This window comes from Sceloporus occidentalis, unplaced genomic scaffold, assembly GCF_023333645.1.
Source record: "Sceloporus occidentalis isolate IW3139 unplaced genomic scaffold, rSceOcc1.0.p SCAF_1, whole genome shotgun sequence".
NCBI lineage: Eukaryota > Metazoa > Chordata > Lepidosauria > Squamata > Phrynosomatidae > Sceloporus > Sceloporus occidentalis.
This window is the reverse complement of record NW_028316981.1, coordinates 90,323,948-90,343,312: the sequence shown is the minus strand read 5'-3', so window position 1 is coordinate 90,343,312 and position 19,365 is coordinate 90,323,948. Positions and strand designations below refer to the sequence as shown.

The 19,365-nt window shown below is 41.6% G+C and overlaps 1 protein-coding gene across 1 annotated transcript in view; it reads left to right on the top strand.

The window, feature by feature from the left end:
- CDX1 (caudal type homeobox 1) overlaps positions 1–15,278 on the top strand; it is a 41,412-nt gene extending 26,134 nt beyond the window's left edge. The window contains exons 2-3 of the mRNA XM_089502287.1: positions 13,769–13,914; positions 15,075–15,278. Of these exons, the coding sequence (XP_089358413.1) occupies positions 13,769–13,914; positions 15,075–15,278 (350 nt within the window). The remainder of the gene's footprint in view (positions 1–13,768; positions 13,915–15,074) is intronic.
- The last annotated feature ends 4,087 nt before the right edge of the window (positions 15,279–19,365 follow it).

Genomic DNA, 19,365 nt, shown 5'->3' with positions numbered 1-19,365 from the left:
GATTGGGAGTGCACAACTTTATTTTTCAGTGGGGAAAGCTAGACAGAAGAGGAAGGTTTTAAGCCTCTTTTTAAATGTTTCCAGGGGGGTCACAAGACGGAGCTCCTCGGGAAGACCATTCCAGATTTGTGGGGCCGCCACTGGAAAGGCCATCTGGGATGTAACAACGTATTTGGAAGATGGAATTTCCAACAGGTTCTTCCCAGATGTCCTAAGTGTGCGGAGCGGATTATATGGGGAGATGTGGTCCCTCAAGTAACTCGGGCCCAAGCCATGTAGGGCTTTATAGGTGATAACCAACACCTTGTATTGTGCTCAGAAGCAAATAGGCAGCCAGTGAAGATCTTTCAGAATAGGTGTTATATGGTCAAACCTGGATGCTCCGGTGACCAATCTGGCTGCAATATTTTGCACTAGCTGAAGCTTCCGGGCTTGGTACAAGGGTAGCCCCATGTAGAGCGCATTACAGAAATCTAGACAAGAGGTTGCATTTTGTTCTCATGCATACATGTGTGTCTTTTTCAAGGGGGGGGGGGTTAGATACTGTATTGTATACATATCATGTATTGTATATTTGTGCTGTTTTAACATGTAAGCTGCTTTGATTGCCCTGCAGCAGAAAAGTGGGATACAAATAAAAGTATCATCATCATCATCATCATCATCATCATCATCATCATCATCATCATCAATGTAGTGAAAAACACTGACCCCAGGACAGGACCTTGGCTACTTGTCTATTTCTGGGATGATGCAAAGTGTTAACTATGGGCTTTTAAAGCCTCGATTACCAGGCTTTGAAAGACTATTTTCTCCCTTTTGAGCATCCCTGGGTTTTAAGATCTTCTTGGACCAACACCAGTATAGAGGCATGTTCAGTGAGGATGTAAGTGGAGAAAGGGGCATTTGTTACTAGCTTCCCCAAGCTTTAGAACCTCCTGTCAAGAAAGTTAGGCTCTCTGTTGTCCTTCTACTGACCTGCAAAGACTGTGTTATTCAGATAGTTCACTGACATTTAAATCGAGTTGTTGTTAAAGGGGTCTTTTGCTTCTTTTATTAATGGTACTGAATGAAATCACAATTTATGCAGAAAAATGTTTTAAAATACTGGTATATCATCCCAGTTTTAGGCATTATCCAGTTTGTTTCCTTAAATGCTGACATTTATCGGTAAATGAAATGAGACTGACCTATTCCTTTCAGTTACTAGCAATTTCTTGAGATGTACTAGTAAATATTTTAAATAATTACATAACAAGGCTTGGACAGGTTGAGTCTCCCATATCTAAAATGCTTGAGACCAGACAGAATAATAATAATAATAATAATAATAATAATAATAATAATAATAATTTTATTTATATTTTCCACCTCTCCCTGTGGATTGAGGCAGGATTACAGCAAAAAAATTCAACAATACAAAATGTAAATACAATGTTATCTAAAAATACAAACAATAAAATGGTCAGCAATACTGCTACCAATCATTAAAATATCCAATCGTCGTCTGCTCCCATACTATTGAGTCGGAAGTGTCAGAGTGTCAAGGGTTAAAACACAGCACACAGGGAAATGCTTGATGTGTGTGTGTTTGACCATGAGCATTCAGCAGAAGGACAAGGTTGATTAGCACAGCTGATGCTCATTGGCTCAAGGACACTTTGGTGTCTAAGTGCACGTAGCCATGGATGATGAAACATGTGTCTGGATTACACAGGGGACACATGTCATGGTTACACACCTGAACTCACTGGGTTTGGGAGACCACATGGTCTGGAGCAGGGGTAGGCAACCCTTTTGAGCCAGGGGCCGGGCTGCTGTCCCTCAGACAACTGGGGGGCCGAAGCCAAAAAATAAATAATTAAATAATTTAATTTTTTTTAAATAAATAAATAAACCGGGACAAATGTAGGACAAAATTTTCAAATGGTGGACACTTTTTTTAAATAAGTGGAGGACACACGAAAAAATTTGCTGATTTTTAAAAAATGTTAATATAAATGCATGTTTCTGAGGCTTATATAGACAATTGCCCCTGTGCGCGAGCGGCCAAAGGCCCCGGAGGCAATCGGCGGCAGGACCAGGCTGGGGACGGTCCCAAGGCCTCGCCGGGCCGCAGGTTGCCTACCCCTGGTCTGGAGTCTATATAAACCCAGGGGTTTCAATTGATAGCTTGTGGGTTTGTAGTAGGAGTTGGTTTGGTATGGTTTGGAGAGATCTGTATTTGTATTATAGCACTGTGAATAAAGAGCACTTCAGGAGACTTAGCTTCTCTGGTGGTTTATCAGAAGAAGTCTGGCATCGGTTTGCTGAGTGTCTCCGGAGGTTCCTGCATTGCTTCAGTTCCTGGAAGACATCCAGCTGCTGTTATCTCAACTACCTTTGGAACCAAGGTTCTGCTGAAAATTGCTAGCTCTGCTCAAAGGTCTGATTTAACCACAGGACTCATTTGAGTTGCTGACAGTGGTTGTTGGACCCCAGCAGCTGAGGGGGTGTTCTTTAGGATCAATTATGGCAGATCAAATGGATAGGCACACCGAGATCCATCTTAAGTGCCTTCTTAAAGTCTTCCAGTGTAGTAATAAGGTGGATCTCTTCCGGCAAGTTGTTCCATAGTTCAGGGGCTGTGGCTGTGAAAGCTTTATGGGAAAACTAATCTGGTTTTCATGTACTCCAGTAGTTTCTTCCCTGATATTCTAAGAGTGTGGGGCAGATTGTGTTACTTAAGGGAGAGGCATTCCCCTAAGTAACTCGGACCCAAGCCATGTAGGGCTTTAAAGGTAATGACCAACACTTTGTATTGCGCCTGGAAGCTGAACGGCAGCCAATGTAAAGATTTTAATATTAGAGTGATATGGTCTGATCTAGATGTTCCTGTGACCAATCTGGCTACAGCATTTTGAATTAAATGAAGCTTCCAAACTTGGTACAAAGGTAACCCCATGTAGAGTGCATTACAGAAGTCTAAGCGAGAGGATACCAGAACATGTACTACTGCTTCAAGGTCCCTCTGGGCCAGGTAGGGGTGCAGTTGCGTATCAACCAAAGTTGGTACCAAGCGCTCCTGGCCACCGCCTCCACATGAGATGACAGCTGTAGAGACAAGACCAGGAGCACTCCCAAACTGCAAACTTTGTCCTTTAGGGAAAGTGTGACCCCGTCCAGGACTGGTTGACAAATCTCCATCCCTGGACCAGGAGTACCTATTGCAAGCACCTCCGTTTTCTCTGGATTCAACTTGAGTTTGTTTTCCCTCATCCAGCCCATTACCGACGCAAGACAGGCATTTAGAGGAGAGATGCCATCCTTGGTCACTGCAGCAGTCGGAGACATAGAGAAGTAGATTTGGGTGCCATCAGCGTACTGATAACACCCCGCCCCATGTCTCTGGATGACCTCTCCCAGCGGCTTCATGTAAATGTTAAACAGCATGGGAGACAGAATGGCACCCTGAGGGATGCCAGATGTCAACATGGTTGGGATTTTCAATTTTTTTCAGATTTAGGAATATTTGCATATACATAATTAGAAATCTTGGAGATTGGACATAAATTTAAACATGAAATTAATTTATGTTTAATGCACACCTTATACACATACATTTATAGCACTATAAAAATAAACTATAATAATAATAATAATGAAGGTAATATTATACACAATATTTTAAATAATTTTACGAATGAAACAAAGTTTCTGTACACTAAACCAGATAGTAAATGTGTCACTATCTCAACTACCCATGTGGACAGTTTTGGATTTTGTAGCATTTTGGATTTGAGAATTCCAGATAAGGGATACCAATGACATTTATATTTATTATGGTGATGCTGACAACTAGGAGGAGGCTTGATCATTTCACCCTCGAAAAGTTATTGTATTGACCTTGAGATTCAATAGTAAGTATCCAATGTTTTTCTACATGACTTTCTCCTCTCCTAAAATGTAAAGAATTACTAATCACTATCACAATACAATACTTTCACGATATTTTACCAGAACCATTTCCTCTAAAACTAGTCAGCACCACCATGGCCTGAAGGACAGAGTGCAATGTGGTTGGTTATGGCCTAGTGGACATGCTCTTCTGACATAGAGAAGTCCTGGTGTGGGGAGGAGATTTGCTATGGTGAAGACCTTCTCTGCATCCTTAGCAGTTTTCCCACTCAGCAGTTTTCCCATAAAACTTCAAGATTTATTTATCCATTAAAATACTTCTACCCTGCCCTATTTCAGGAGATCTCAGGGCGGCTTACAAATAGCATTGTAGATGGGGCATTGTAGGGACATTAATAAAAATTTAGACCATTGATTAGCTAGCTCAATATTGTCAATTGGCAGTGTCTCTCCCAGGTTTTAGATAGAATTGTTTCATAGCCCTACCCAGAAAATTGGATTATAGTCTATCAGAACAGGAACATAGGACATGGCTGTTCAGAGTATGTTCATCTCACCCAGTGGAGCTGACAGGGCAGCAGATGAAGTGATAATTCTCCCTCATTGCCTCTACCAAGTCTGTTCCTGTTTAGGAGCGCTCAGCTTGAGGTTAGAAGAAGTGGGTATTTGGACTCTGAGTTCACTTTTAAATATGAATAACACAGACAGTATTTGCAGGATTAAGTCCTACTGAATATCCATGGGCTGTCTCACAGAACAATAGTTTTAGGTTTGTAGCTTAAAATGTATCTACTACTGGAAAAGCCCAAGACTGTCAACTCTGAAAAATAATGAATCCCCCTGTTTGAGAAATGTACAGCTTAAAATATAATGACACAGCCTGCGTCAGTAGTGCAACTCTATTTAGGTCAGTGATTTTGGGAGACGCTTAAAGCCTTGCATGCTCCTTTGCAAATCCCTAGTGAAATGTATCCACCTATATCCAAGGCATCATTGAAGGGTGCTGGGGATGTGGGCTGCACCAGGTGACACCACTGCTCCTCAAGCATCTGCCTTTTGGCACCTTCCAAAATTACTGACCTAAATGTATCCACCTAAATCCGAGTGAATCAAATAATAAGAATGGAGGTCGTTTCTCCACTAATAACTTTTACATATCCTACACAAAATACTTTGTATTAAATAGCATATCATGAGCTTTAATGGTCTGATAAGCTTTCTTAACCTAAAATAACATAGTTTTATTTCCTGCTGTGGAAGTAAGAATAGCAAATGATACAAGTCTCTTGTTGTCTCTCAAGTATTTGTGAGGTTGGCTCATGTGGAGTTATGCCTCTTAGCACAGAAATAATGTAGTTAATGTACATAAAATAGTTAATCTCGTAAGAAATTATGATTTCCCGAGTCAGACTGTTGGTTCCATATATGGTTCAATGACACCTGCTATGACTGGTATTGCCTCTTTAGGATCTCAAGCAGGGACCTTTCCCATTTTTTTCTATCTGATCCTTTTAACTTGAAATGCTGGGGTTATAGCTGGGATCTTTAATGCATAAAGCATACAGAATAAGGGTCCTGAAAGAGCTTTTGTGAGGAGCAACAGAGCTTGGAAAGATTACTTTTTTGAGTGAATGCATGTTAACTGTCTGATTCGTGAAGCTACAGTCCAAATATGTAACTTTCCTGACACTGAGTGGAGGCCAAACTAATATTGTTTAACCTGTTCTAGTTAGAGCTAAATTCCTTCTGAAGGATCAGGTTTACAATCAGGGGATGTGCTGTGTCACTAGAGCCATGTTATCTTAGGGCGGTGGAGCACCTTCCAACAGATTAAAGTGCCACCAGATAAAAAGTGGGTTATTCATGCTGTTAGGTGCAGGATAGACACTTGTACACGGGACGCTGTCATTATTATGCCACCGTGCCGTACTGGGGTTAGGGTCTGTGTGGTTGCTGCGCAGCCCCTAACCCTAAAATCAACACCAGCACAGTACATTTGGGTGGTCTGTAGAAACTGTAGTTGCTAAGATACAGTGGTCCCTCCATATCTACTGATTCTTTTATCCACGGATTCAAGCATCCACAGTTTGAAAATATTAAAAATATATACAAAATCCAAAAAGTGGACCTTGATTTTTGTCATTTTATATAAGGATCACCATTTTACTATGCCATTATATATAATGCGACTGGAGCATTCACTGATTTTGGTATCCATGGGGAGTTCTGGAACCAAAACCCAGCGGATTGTATTAACAGATCAGTGTTGGGAACATACACTGCTGATGCTCAAACAGATTCTGTGGCTTCTGTTCCTTTTGTGCTTCCCCTTTGAGTTTTGAGAAAACAGATGCTTGAACGAATGCTTTTTCTTGGAATAACCTGCCTGTCCACTGACTAACTTTTTCCTCCACTCAGTGTATATTCCATCTGAAATGTTACGGGCAACAATTGGGGAGAGGAATTTCTTGTCATAGCCCTTTGTGGATTTTTGTACCACAATCATCAGTGCCTTAATGTTTCTGCTGGCAATGATGAGGAAGAAGGCCCAGGCTTTAAAGCAGTGGTCCCCAAATTGTGCCTTTAAGTGAATTTTGGACTTCAGCTCCCAGAATCCCAGACTATTGGCCAACATGGCTGAGGCTTCTGGGAGCTGAAGTCCCAAATCTCTTAAAGGGCACAGTTTGGGGACCACTGCTTTAAAACATCTGAGGAAAGAAGAAAAATGGGGGAAAGAATGGAAGGGTTGCAAAAGAAGGAGAGGCAGAAGGCGGCCTTATCCACATTAGCTGCCATGATTCTTTCAGATGCAGACAACAATTTTCTTATTTGCCTATGTTCTTATGCTTTTATTTTACTGTTTTAATTGCTTTTTTTATCATTGTTTTATGTAACTATTTAGTGACTTAAAAACTGAACTATATTTTGTGAAGATTATAGTACTTTATACAGTCAGCCCTTCATATCCATGGATTTTGCACCCACAGATTCCTCTATCCACAGCTTGAAAATATTCACACACAGCCTTTAAAAGCAAACCTTGATTTTGTCATTTTATATAAGCAGCACCATTTTACTATGTCACTGTATATAGTGGGATTTGGCAATCCATGGATTTTGGCATCCACAAGAGGTCCTGGAACCAAACCCCAGCAGAAACCAAGAGCCCACTGTACTTATTTTAATTAAATACAGAGAGTACCAAAATGAATGAGATGAATGTGTTGAATTACATTCATCCCTCCACATTTGGAGCTTTGACTTTTGCATCTTTGATTATTCATGGATTTTATTAATATGTTCTCTCTAGGAATATCTAGGTCCTCCAGCACAAATCTGTGGTCAACTTTAACCAAAAGTGTCACTGAAGGACCTAGAGATTCCTAGAGAGAACACTCCACTAGGCATTAGTGGCTCCTCCAGCACAGTTCTGTGGTCAGTGTCTGGCAGATGTTGACTGCCAGAGTTGCACTGGAGGACCTAGAGATTCCTAGAGAGGTGTTCTTAAAGGTAAAAACATAATGTTATTGTTATTTGTCAGTTTTCCACATTCACAGGGGTCCTGTGCCCCTAACCCCAACAAACGTGGAGAGGTGAGTGTACTGTTTAACTTTCAATCTTATGCATGTGGGGGGTAAGGAAAAGCCACCTCAAAGACATTTGCTCTACTTTGGACCAGTTCCTATTCTGTGAGCTGTCTTGATTCTTTATAAACCTCTATTTTCTTCATGTGATTTCTTTTGAATAAAAAGATGCAAATATAATATTGGAAATTATTTTAAAATTAAATGCAAGGGTGGCTGCATGGTGCTTATAAGGCTTCGTTTGTATTTGTTCCCTATCTAGCCATTAACAAGATTTATACTGTGCATGGCTCACAATTAATACGCTGGGACCCAGGTTGCTAATATAGGATTATACTCAGAGCTTCGTTCAGTTCATTTGTGGGGGATTTAAAGTGAATTTGTCTTAAATGCTAACAAATCCAACAAAGTAACTGTGAGCTGTCACAATGGAGGAGATGAGCTTTCAGAGAGACACTGTGTTAGTCTGTTTTAGTCAACTTCAAGAAGAAGGGAGTGTGACAGAGCCTGTACAGGATGGCCTAAATTCAAATGCTATTCCTACCCAAGTAAAACCACTGAATAAATTTTTGACTGTAAATCAACACTTATGTAAATCACTTTGCTTTGATAGGTCTGCTTTCCATGGAAATAACAATTGGATTAAAGCATATATTGTACATCTGTGAGGCAGTCATGCTGATGACAAAAAGGATTATACGGGTCTAGTTCACTCTAGCTGTGTTGCTGCTGTATGAAAGCATTTCTTAGATCCCATCCAATATGTCTGTAAATGGAATTCAAGACAGAACTGAGAAACAGAATGCAGATGGAACCATGTTCAGGTTTTCTTTTTTCCCCATTCCTCATTCCTGCCTTTCCTAATTTAAAAGAATAATGACTCACACAAAAAATCAAGAGGCTATCTCAGAGATTAAAAGAGTATGCCTGCTTGAAATCAAGTCTATTTCTAAATTCACAGGAGTGTTCTTAACACAATGATACTAATAATTAAACACCATAGCTAAAATTAAGACATTAGAAGTCGTTTAAATGGAAGTGTTTACTTTATCCCATCAAAATCAGCAGCTTTGACTCAGTGACCTGGTTCTTCATTAAAAAGATTTTAAAAATACCTATGGCATGATATGCAGATAGTTTTTCATGTTCAGCATGTTGGTTGTTATTGGGATTTGGGTTCTGTGGGTTGGCTACACAACTAGAGAGGACTCCATGCTGTAGAAAAGCACCATTCTCCCCATGTGTTAAGGAGCTTTGGGTGAAAAAAATAGCAAACAGGCTGCATGTCATTTCATTCTAGTTACAGTAGGCCCTTGTACCCTCGGGGTTTGATTCCAGGATCCTCCATGCATACCAAAACCTGTGGATGCTCAAATCCCATTAAATACAATGAGTAGTAAAATGGTACCCCTTATATAAAATGGCAAAAACAAGGCTTGATTTTTAGAATTTATGTATTTTTGGAATATTTTTCAAGTCATGGATAGTTTAATTTGTGGGAAAAGAATCCATCAATATGGAAGGCTGACTGTATATGAGAGTGCATTTCTGGATTCGTTTGGTGTATCTTTAAATTAGGGTTGCCAGAATGAAGACTGGAAAGGGTAGCTGTGTGTTTAATGGTTGTATGGAAAAGCAAATCATAGAATTGTAGAGTTGGAAGAGACCACAAGGACCATCCAGTCCAACCCCTGCCATGCAGGAAATCACAATCAAAGCATCCCCGACAGATGGCCATCCAGCCTCTGTTTGAAGACCTTTAAGGAAGGAGACTCCACTACACTCCAAGGAAGTTTGTGCTACTGTCGAACAGCCCTTACTGTCAGGAAGTTCCTCCTAATGTTCAGGTGGAATCTCTTTTCCTATAGTTTGCACCCATTGTTCCACGTTTTAGTCTCTGGAACAGCAGAAAACAAGCTTGCTCCCTCCTCAACATGACATCCCTTCAAATATTTAAACAGGGCTATCATATCACCTCTAAACCTTCTCTTCTCCAGGCTAAACATCCCCAGCTCCCTTTGTCGTTCCTCATAGGGCATGGTTTCCAGACGCTTCACCATTTTAGTCGCCCTCCTTTGGACACACTCCAGTTTCTCAATGTCCTTTTTAAATTGTGGTGCACAGAGCTGGACACAGTATTCCAGGTAGGGCCTGACCAAAGCAGAATAGAGTGGCACTGTTATTCATTTGATCTAGACACTACTATTGATGCAGCCTAAAATCGCATTGGCCTTGTTAGCTGCCGCATCACACTGTTGACTCATGTTCGACTTATGGTCTACTTGGACTCCTAGATCCCTTTCACATGTTGTCTTGTTCAGCCAGGTGTCCAAGACTACAAAGTTTAGCAAGTGTTGATTATTACTTGGTTGTTTAATATTGGCGCTTTACAGAGCGCCCAAAAAGGGCGCTCTGCCAGTGCCCGTGTTTGCTGCACCAGGGAACCACAGTGGACAAACCTTGTGGTACCCCAGCACAGCAAAAAGAACCCACAAATAGCGGGTTCTTTTTGTGGCATGGAAATGACGCTGCAAGGCGCCAATGGCACACTTGCGGCATCATTTCTGCATCGCGACATGCGGATGCTAAGCATCCGCGACGTCAAGATGGCGGCGCCCATGTGTATAGGGCGCTGCCATTTTGTGCGTGCTCAGCACGTACTAGGGTTAGGGGCGCCCGGAAAGGACACCCCTTCCTAACCCTAGTATGTGCCGAGCATGTACTTTTTGGTGGTGTGTAACCCACCATAGGCACCTTTTCCAGTTTTCACTTGGCAATCCTATTTTAATAAGATCACTAGGGACAGTGGATATGTGGATAGAAGGGAAACAGGTTTTGCTGGTTTATGCAGGAAGGTTATTAAGTATGATCTGGAGAAGCCTCATGTCAGATTTAGCTTTGTTTGGTCTTCCCTATTGTGGGAAAAAAAGCCTGCGGAACCCTAAAGTCTGAGGCCTAAATCCAACACAGTATTATCCAAGGAAAACAGTGTACAAGCAGAGTTCTGTTGGTTTTTCCAGTTGCAGAAGCATAGGTTGTGATCCTTGTGCAACCAGTTCTGCAATGGTTGTGCAACCAGAAACTGTTGCATTCTCTCCTTGGGGTTAGTCCAGGCCTAAGTGTCCATGAATGCAACATCTTTTGCATGAGAGGAATAATACTGTTGACTGTTGTAATTGCTGCACTGTAGCATGTACTTTCATGGACTGAGACCACATTATCAGATGCATAGTTATCCAGTAATTTCTAGTAATCTAGGATAGTGCTGTAGACAGTGATGCCAGAGATAAATTAAATGCAGGGAGTATAGTCTAAGTGCAGCATATTCCTACAAAGGAATGCCCAATCCCATTCAGACTTTTAAAAATAAGCACTGTCCATGATGATGTCCCCAACAATAACAGAATCTGTCTCTTGAAGCTAGCTTCACACCACTCTAAACCCCCACCCCAACAGAGAGAGAGACTGAAAAGAGCATCCTGTAAGGGATAAAGTGTGATTGGGGTATATTTAATTTAATTGTATAGAAAAACCCTAACCTGTGAATAAGGAAAAATACACAGAGCAGAGATAATACACAGCTGGGCAGACAAGTTTACAACCTTAGGCATATCCTGTCCCTATAAAAGAGAAGGGAGTTAGGATGGATGGGAGTTTCTCAAAGGAGAAATACTGAAGGCACAATTTCAAACAGTTCCAGTGAGAAAGAAAAAGGGGAGATGTCTCAAGAAACCAGAATGGATGACTAAGCAACCTTCAACTGAACTAAGTTTGAAACGGAACATGTATAAGACATGGAAAAATGGGGAAATCACTAAAGAGGAATTCAAACAAATAGCAAGCACATGTAGGGGTAAAGTCAGAAAAGCTAAAGCGCAGAATGAACTCAGGCTTGCTAGAGAGGTTAAGAACAACAAAAAGGGCTTTTTTGGATATGTCCGCAGCAAAAGGAAGAAGGAAACGGTAGGGCCACTGCGTGGAGAAGATGGCAAAATGCTAACAGAAGGCAGAGAAAAGGCAGAATTACTCAACACCTTCTTTACTTCATAATGGAGCAGAGGACAGAATAGGGGAATTTCAGTACAGAATAAGTAAGGCGATAGTACAGGACTACTTTGTTAATCTAAACGAATATAAATCTCCAGGACCAGATGAACTACATCCAAGGATATTAAAAGAACTGGAGCCATTGGCAATAATCTTTGAGAACTCCTGGAGAATAGGAGAAGTGCCAGCAGACTGGAGGAGGGCAAACGTTGTCCCCATCTTCAAAAAGGGGAAAAGAGAGGATCCAAACAATTATCGTCCGGTTAGTCTGACATCAATACCAGGAAAGATTCTAGAGCAGATCATTAAAAAGAGAGTCTGTGAACATCTAGAAGCTAATTCCATAATCACAAAAAGTGAACATGGGTTTCAGAGAAAGAAGTCATGCCAGACAAATCTAATCTCTTTCTTTGATAAAATTACTAGCTTGATAGATGAAGGGAATGCTGTGGATATAGTATATCTTGATTTCAGTAAGGCCTTTGACAAAGTTCCCCATGACATTCTTGCAAACAAGCTTGTAAAATGTGGACTAGACAAGGCAACTGTTACATAGATTAGTAATTGGTTGACTGGCCGAACCCAAAGGGTTTTCAACAATGGCTCTTTTTCATTCTGGAGAGAAGTGACCAGTGGGGTCCCACAGGGCTCTGTCCTGGGCCCAGTGCTATTCAACATCTTTATCAAAGACTTGGATGACAGAATTGGGAGCATTCTTATCAAATTTGCAGATGACACCAAATTAGGAGGAATAGCTAACACTCCAGAGGACAGGATCAACATTCAAAATGACCTGAATAAACTAGAAAGTTGAGCCAGAGCTAACAAAATGAACTTCAACAGGGAGAAATGCAAGGTACCACACTTAGGGTGGAAAAATAAAATGCACAGATATAGGATGGGAGACACATGGCTGAACGAGACTACGTGTGAAAGGGATCTGGGAGTCCAAGTAGACCACAAGCTGAACATGAGTGAACAGTGTGATGCAGCAGCTAAAAAGGCCAATGCAATTTTAGGCTGCATCAGTACAAGTATCGTATCTAGATCAAGGGAAGTAATTGTGCCACTCTATTCTGCTTTGGTCAGGCCCCACCTGGAATATTGTGTGCAGTTCTGGGCGCCACAATTTAAAAAGGATGTTGAAAAACTGGAACATGTCCAAAGGAGGGCAAGTAAAATGGTGGAAGGTCTAGAAACCATGTTCTATGAGGAACGACTTAAGGAGCTGGGGCTGTTTAGCCTGGAGAAGAGAAGATTAAGACGTGATATGATAGCCCTGTTTAAATACTTGAAGGGATGCCATACTGAGGAGGGAGCTGACTTGTTTTCACTTGCTCCAGAGACTAGGACCCGGAGCAATGGATGCAAGCTACAAGAAAAGAGATTCCACCTCAACATTAGGAAGAGCTTCCTGACAGTAAGGGCTGTCCGACAGTGGAACACACTCCCTCGGAGTGTAGTGGAGGTCCTTAAACAGAGGATAGATGGCCATCTGTCGGGGATGATTTGGTTTGGATTTCCTGCATGGCAGGGGGTTGGACTAGATGGCCCTTGCTGTCTCTTCCAATTCTATGATTCTATGATTCTAAGGAAAGTATGTGTTGTCTTGCACAAATTACGTGGGATTCATAGATGCAGGCTCTTTCTAAAACTAAATCTGGCCATGGAAATAATACTTCTAATGCTAATCGTTATCATTGTCAAACATCCAACTGTGTAATGGAGCTGAAATGTGCACAGGATGAACCGAGTGAGCTGCAGAGCAATTAAAAATTGTAGGTATTAAGATGGAAGCCTGAATGTCTCATAGAAATTGAACACAAAGATGAAAAAGTCAGTACCAGGAATCAGAGAGTGTGCCACTATTCTTTGCCCACCCCATGTCCTTCCTTTCCCCATCACTCCAGTCTTCTATGTTTCTATGGCAGTCCATCATACTATGGCCCCATACAGACAGGCCAAAATAAAGCTGCTTCGGGTCACTTTGGAGGTATGCTGTTTAAATGATGCATGCGTACTAAGAGTTCAGAAGCTGCACCAAAGCTGCACTCCAATCCTTATTACTAGATCGTGGCTTTGGCACGGCTTCTGCACTCTTAGTACGCATGCATCATTTAAACAGCATACCTCCAAAGTGACCCGAAACAGCTTTATTTTGGCCTGTCTGTATGGGGCCTATGTGTTCCAGATATTTCACACTCAGGCTTTTAATTCAGTACCTGTTTATTGTTTATTAGGGAAGACCAGAACAAAAGACAAGTATCGTGTTGTGTATACAGACCACCAACGTTTGGAATTAGAGAAGGAATTTCACTACAGCCGCTACATCACCATCCGGCGGAAAGCAGAGCTGGCAGCAACGTTAGGACTCACTGAGCGACAGGTTGGTGCTGCAGGGTCTGGTGGTGTGGCAGGGTTGCAAATCATTACAGCTTAAAAGTGGCTGCTGCACAGGCATCTCAGGCCTATACCAGTGCAAATGTCAGAGGCATGGATCATAGCCCTGCTTACATATTTACTTATGACGTGGCCTCACTGAACATGGTGGCCTTCCTTTTGTACAAATATGCATACTAAAAGTATAGCAAGACTGGTTCTCAATTTCCTCCCCCCTTGGTATATTTCAAATTATGGGAGTGATAGTTACAATAACAAAATAAAAGACTGTGGATAAAGCAAAGGGGGGAAAGTGATGTACCTGACTACACATTTATTATTTCTCTGCAATTGAGTTTTATATGAAACTGAGGACCAACATAGTGCTGAGTCTTTTATATGAAATTTTATATGAAACTGAGAGCCAACACAGTAGATAGAAAGCATAAGAACTCACTGTACCTGGAAAGGCCGATTACAGAAGGCAGGTATCACGAAAAAGAACCCAGCCTAATAAAATCTAACAGTTACTGTGGCCTGGTACAGACTGGTGCTTTGCACCAGCCTGGGGCCGAAAATAGGGCTTGGTAGAGTGGAGTGTCCGCATGCTCCCGAGGCCTACCAGGCACCGTGGGTGCCATCTTGGCACGCCGTCATTTACATGGAGTGCACCATGATGATGTCGCTCATGCATGGCGCACAAACGGCACCATGCACAGGGAGTGTCATGAGGGTGCAACGTGACCCTTATGGCACTCCTGTAGCTCTGGCAAAATAAGTTCCTTTTTGGAGCTTCTTTTCCAAGCGGGTTGGGGGTGTGGCATCCGGTTGCCATGTCTTCAACCCCATGCATCCAGGGGTGGCACAGAGCCACTCCTTTTGGGCTATCTGTACAGCCCCTGTGTCTGGTTTTTCTTCTTGCCCTGCCCTGCCCTTGACAAAACCCACTTTTATTCTGCATCTTGCTTTGCCCATTCTTACCCCCAATTCTCTCATCCATGCCTTTTCTGGGCCATTGTATGCTTCATCTCTCTTCCCATCTTTCTTTTACTTGAGTGAGCTCACCTTAAACACTCTTCCCTTTTTGTTTTTCTGTCCTCTCACTTTTTCCCTCTTGTTCATGCCTATTTTTTTTCTGCTTGGTTCTTCCTGCCTTTGTTTCTGCAGGTGAAAATCTGGTTCCAGAATCGGAGAGCAAAGGAGAGGAAAGTGAACAAGAAGAAGATGCAGCAGCAAACACAGCCTGCCAGTACAACCACTCCCACCCCTCCAGCTGTTGGCACTCCAGGTCCAATTGGAGGCATCTGCAGCAGTACCACCAACCTGGTTTCCTCATCACCAATGACTATCAAGGAAGAATTTATGCCTTAAGTCCATTCCTTCCTTTTGACCTGCAAATAAACTTATGTAGAAAAAAAATATGGATTAACTATGAGAACCAAACTAGTTGGCAGATTCTTGAGACTTATCCAGCTGGAATGCTGTCACTGCTAAACCAAAGTCACTTGCCTTACACCCAGTATGTTATTTTATATGATATCACTGGACAAATTTAATGGGCTCATTCTTAAGGCTTAATTTTATTTTTTATCTAAAGAAAAGACTTCCTGCTTGAATGCTTGGTCACAGGAGGAAGCAGGAAGAAATAGAGAATGAGGGTATGCAAGAAATGTTCCAGGATTATTCCTCAGCCTCTAGCCTGGGCCACACTGAGCACTCAGAACTGGGGCAGAACTGCCGCAGAAGGGAAGAGCCAGGATTGAGTTTGTGAGGCCAAATCCAAGCCATGATGGAAGCTTGGCTGGATTGCATAAGAGGCCAAGCTTCAGTTGCTCTGTTTGGTATTTGTAGCACTAGGAATTAAAGTCATTCAAAAAGACAATAATGTAGGTAAGAGCAAAACAGAACAGAGATGTCCAAGCCCCAACTATATGCAAGGTATAAGGGAAAGCAGGGAGCCCTGAATCAGACAATAAAGCAGGTGGGAAAGGAAGTGGGCTGACAGCATGGTTTCTTAGAGAAAATTCAAAAAAGAGATTTAAGAGTCCATATATACCACACAGGATCATATTTTTGTCGACCCCAGTAGTAACATGAAACACATTCTGTAAGAATTTGGACACATTACTTTTTTGGACTATAGCTTCCAGAATCCCATAGCCAGAATGATCATTTCAACTGGCTCCTAGATGTGGAACAGTAGAATTTAGGAAAACAATCCAGTAATTTCCTAATATGGCTTTTCCAGGATGTTTAAAACACTGATGAGATTCTGACCCAACAAGGTATTTGTTTATTCCATCTTGATTTACTTTATTAGCCTATATTTGATTTTGATATATATACACTTATTTTCAAAGAATTCAGGTGAGCAGTAATAATAACCTCAGTTTTTAACTTTTCATACCTGCCAGCCACCATGGTCAATGTTTAGAGATTCTAGGAAATGAGGTTCAAAACATATGAAGGCTGAGAACCCCTGCCTTGGGAGGGAGAGAGGGTTAGAAACCCTAACCATGATTAGTGGTTTTTCTTGTACATGGCCATTAAGTGCATAGTTAGCAATGCACGTATTGTGTCAGCCACACAGACTAGAAATACACTCACAGGGTGTAACTGGTACTGTGAACATACATCACCTAATATCTGACCTTTTTACCCAGATATGGCAACAGCCAAACCTGGGTTGTTCTGTGTTCGAAATACATGTTTTACCACTGTTCTACCTATGTCCTTTCTGCAAACTGTCATGATAGAGTCAGGACTTACCAAGAAAGTGCCAGATATTACCTATCACCCTACCCTTTGCCAGGCTTCCCTGTTCTCTCTGAGTTTAGCTGCAATGCTCACAGTGGCTGGGAATGAGAGGTGGATAGTAGATATTCCATAACTTTCAACTACCCAAATTTGGACTCTTCTTTGGGGTGTAGCTCTGGAGACTGACCACCTGCACTTCAGTTTACCACAATCTCAGTGCTTCTGCTCTTCAGTGGTTGAAAATGGGAAGGAAGAGTGAAAAAGAAAGAACAAATGAAAGGATTAATCTGTTAAAAAAAGAACAGAAAAGGACACGGAAACAAGATCCACTCTAAATGGAATTGGAAAGGGTATTTGGAGCATGCATGTCTCCAATTTGCAGCACTAACAGAAGCAAATAAAAATATTTTAGGGAAATTGAAATTTCCCTTTTTCATTTTTGACTACATTTTCTCCTTTGACATGCCACCAAGCTTCACGGACATTTTCCTTATCTTCCCAATTGAATGTAAGCCATTCGGTTTGTATGATTTGGTGTTAAATGTCATATGTTAATCTAGAAAGCAAAACAGAAAGGTAGAAGAAAAGTTCATTTCTCTTTTGTTGAAGAGCAGGTGGCTGAGCATCAACTCTAAATGGTTCAGTCCACATCTCTGATGCATATTTGACTTTCAATTAGTAGTTCTCCTCTCCTTATAATAAGGCACCTAAGTCCTTTTTTCTGGCACTAGTACCTGTGGTACTTTGGGACATAATATTGATGTTTGTAATTTTTCATGGCTTAGGCTGTTTTTTTTATTTAAGGAAATATTTTTAAAAGACTCTTTAAAAATTAAAAAATGATCTTTTAGAAACTGGTTATTTTTTTCATCCTTTCTTAAACTATCATAAATTTGTAATTTCCACAGTTTGAAGTTGGAGGGCAAACAACCTACAGGAAGGTTACCTTGCATAAAACATATGGGTGGGGAGAATCTAAACAGTTGAAGTATCTGAATCACTAAATTGTACTGAACATGTGTACATTTTTAACATGCGGGAGTTATGCTGCCATCATCTACTTCACCACTAGGCGCAATGATCTGATAGGATGCTATAGAAATTGGGAATCCAAGTACTTGCCATCTCCACATCTCTTGCACTTCACTTTTTTGGTTGTTGGCCTTTGATTAACTATGGTGAATGGTCCTTGTCTTAGAGCAACAAAGGGGGAAAGGGAACAGGTGTTCTTGTAGCATGCCACAAGGCTGGCATGGCAACCTGTTGTCCTGAGCAGGTGGGAAGTGTTGCCTTATCTTCCCATGCCCACTTTGTGATGCCTCATCCCTCTCAGACCATGTGCCACTGACATGGAAACTGGAGTTTGGAAACACTGTTTTTTTTGGCTTTCCCAGCTAGGGGTGGTTGTGGGAGTTTTAGTAAAAAAACAAAACAAAAAAACAAAGGGGGGAGCAGAGAACTTTTCCAGGATTCAAAGACATGGGTGTTTATCACACGGAGGTTTTTGCGGCTGAAATCCAATGTGACTGTGGGTCCAACAATGTGAATTCACCCGATAACATGGTGTTATCACACGCAATTCCTTTCTATGGGGGCTCCTTCCGTGGCGCTTCCACAGTGATTCCAAAGTGACACCTCATTTTGGTGAAATTGGTAACAAGCGAATTCACAGAAATCGCTTCCAAGTTCACTTCAGTTTCACTCCGAATTGGTCTGGTGTGGAATGCAACTTTGCTTCTGCTCTGGTACACCACTGCACCCCCCCCCCGGGTTGCAAATATCCCATGATACGGCACTGCAATTTCCCCCCATTTCCTTTCAGAGATCCTTTCACTTTCAGGGCAACTTTCAGGGCAACTTTCAGGGCAACTCATTTTTTTGAAATATATACATGTGTGTATGTGAATGTGTATGTGAATGTGAATATACAGATCTGTCTGTCTGTCTGTCTGTGTTGAAATTGCTGAAATGGAAGGGAAAATAAAAAAGGGCATGAAGAAGACACAAATATTCACGAGACAAATATTCACGCAATCACGCAAGAGCTTGCACCCCTTTTCACCCCAGAAACGTACAAGGTCTCGATGCATTCAGACTCCCACTGAGCATGCGCAAGGGTGCCAATTTAAATTGTTGAATCCGTATGGTATGCACCAGTGTGGTAATGCAATTTGCACTCACTCCGCTTTGCGTGAATCCGCATCACGTGACTTGGCTTGGATTCAGTTCCCCCTCGATTTGGAAGGGGCAACCAGGTGTGATAAAACATTCACGTTATGACGTGAATTCGCATAGCTGAACCAGGAGTCACCCCGGATCTGAGCTGCAAAAACCTCTGTGTGATAAACATCATGGTAATCCTAGTTCACTATACCCATGTTACACCTTGAATGTGTGATGGTGAAACTACTACTGTATGTCATGCTTCAGAACTACTTTAAGGCAGAAGCCTACTTGCTAGGGTTGACCAAGGGAGTGGGGAGACATTTGCAGCCAGGTTTGTCTCTTTGAAGACCTCGCTCTTACCTTTCTAACTAGAAGCTGGTGTTCCTTTGCACAGCGCAGTTCTATCTGGCTTAATTCTTTTTGAAATTGCTCCAGTGTGATAATCTGGATCTTTTTCTTGAGTGCTAAAGTTTATGGATATCTAACCTGTAATTCAGTATTCATTCAGTTATTATTATCCCTTTCCATCCCATTA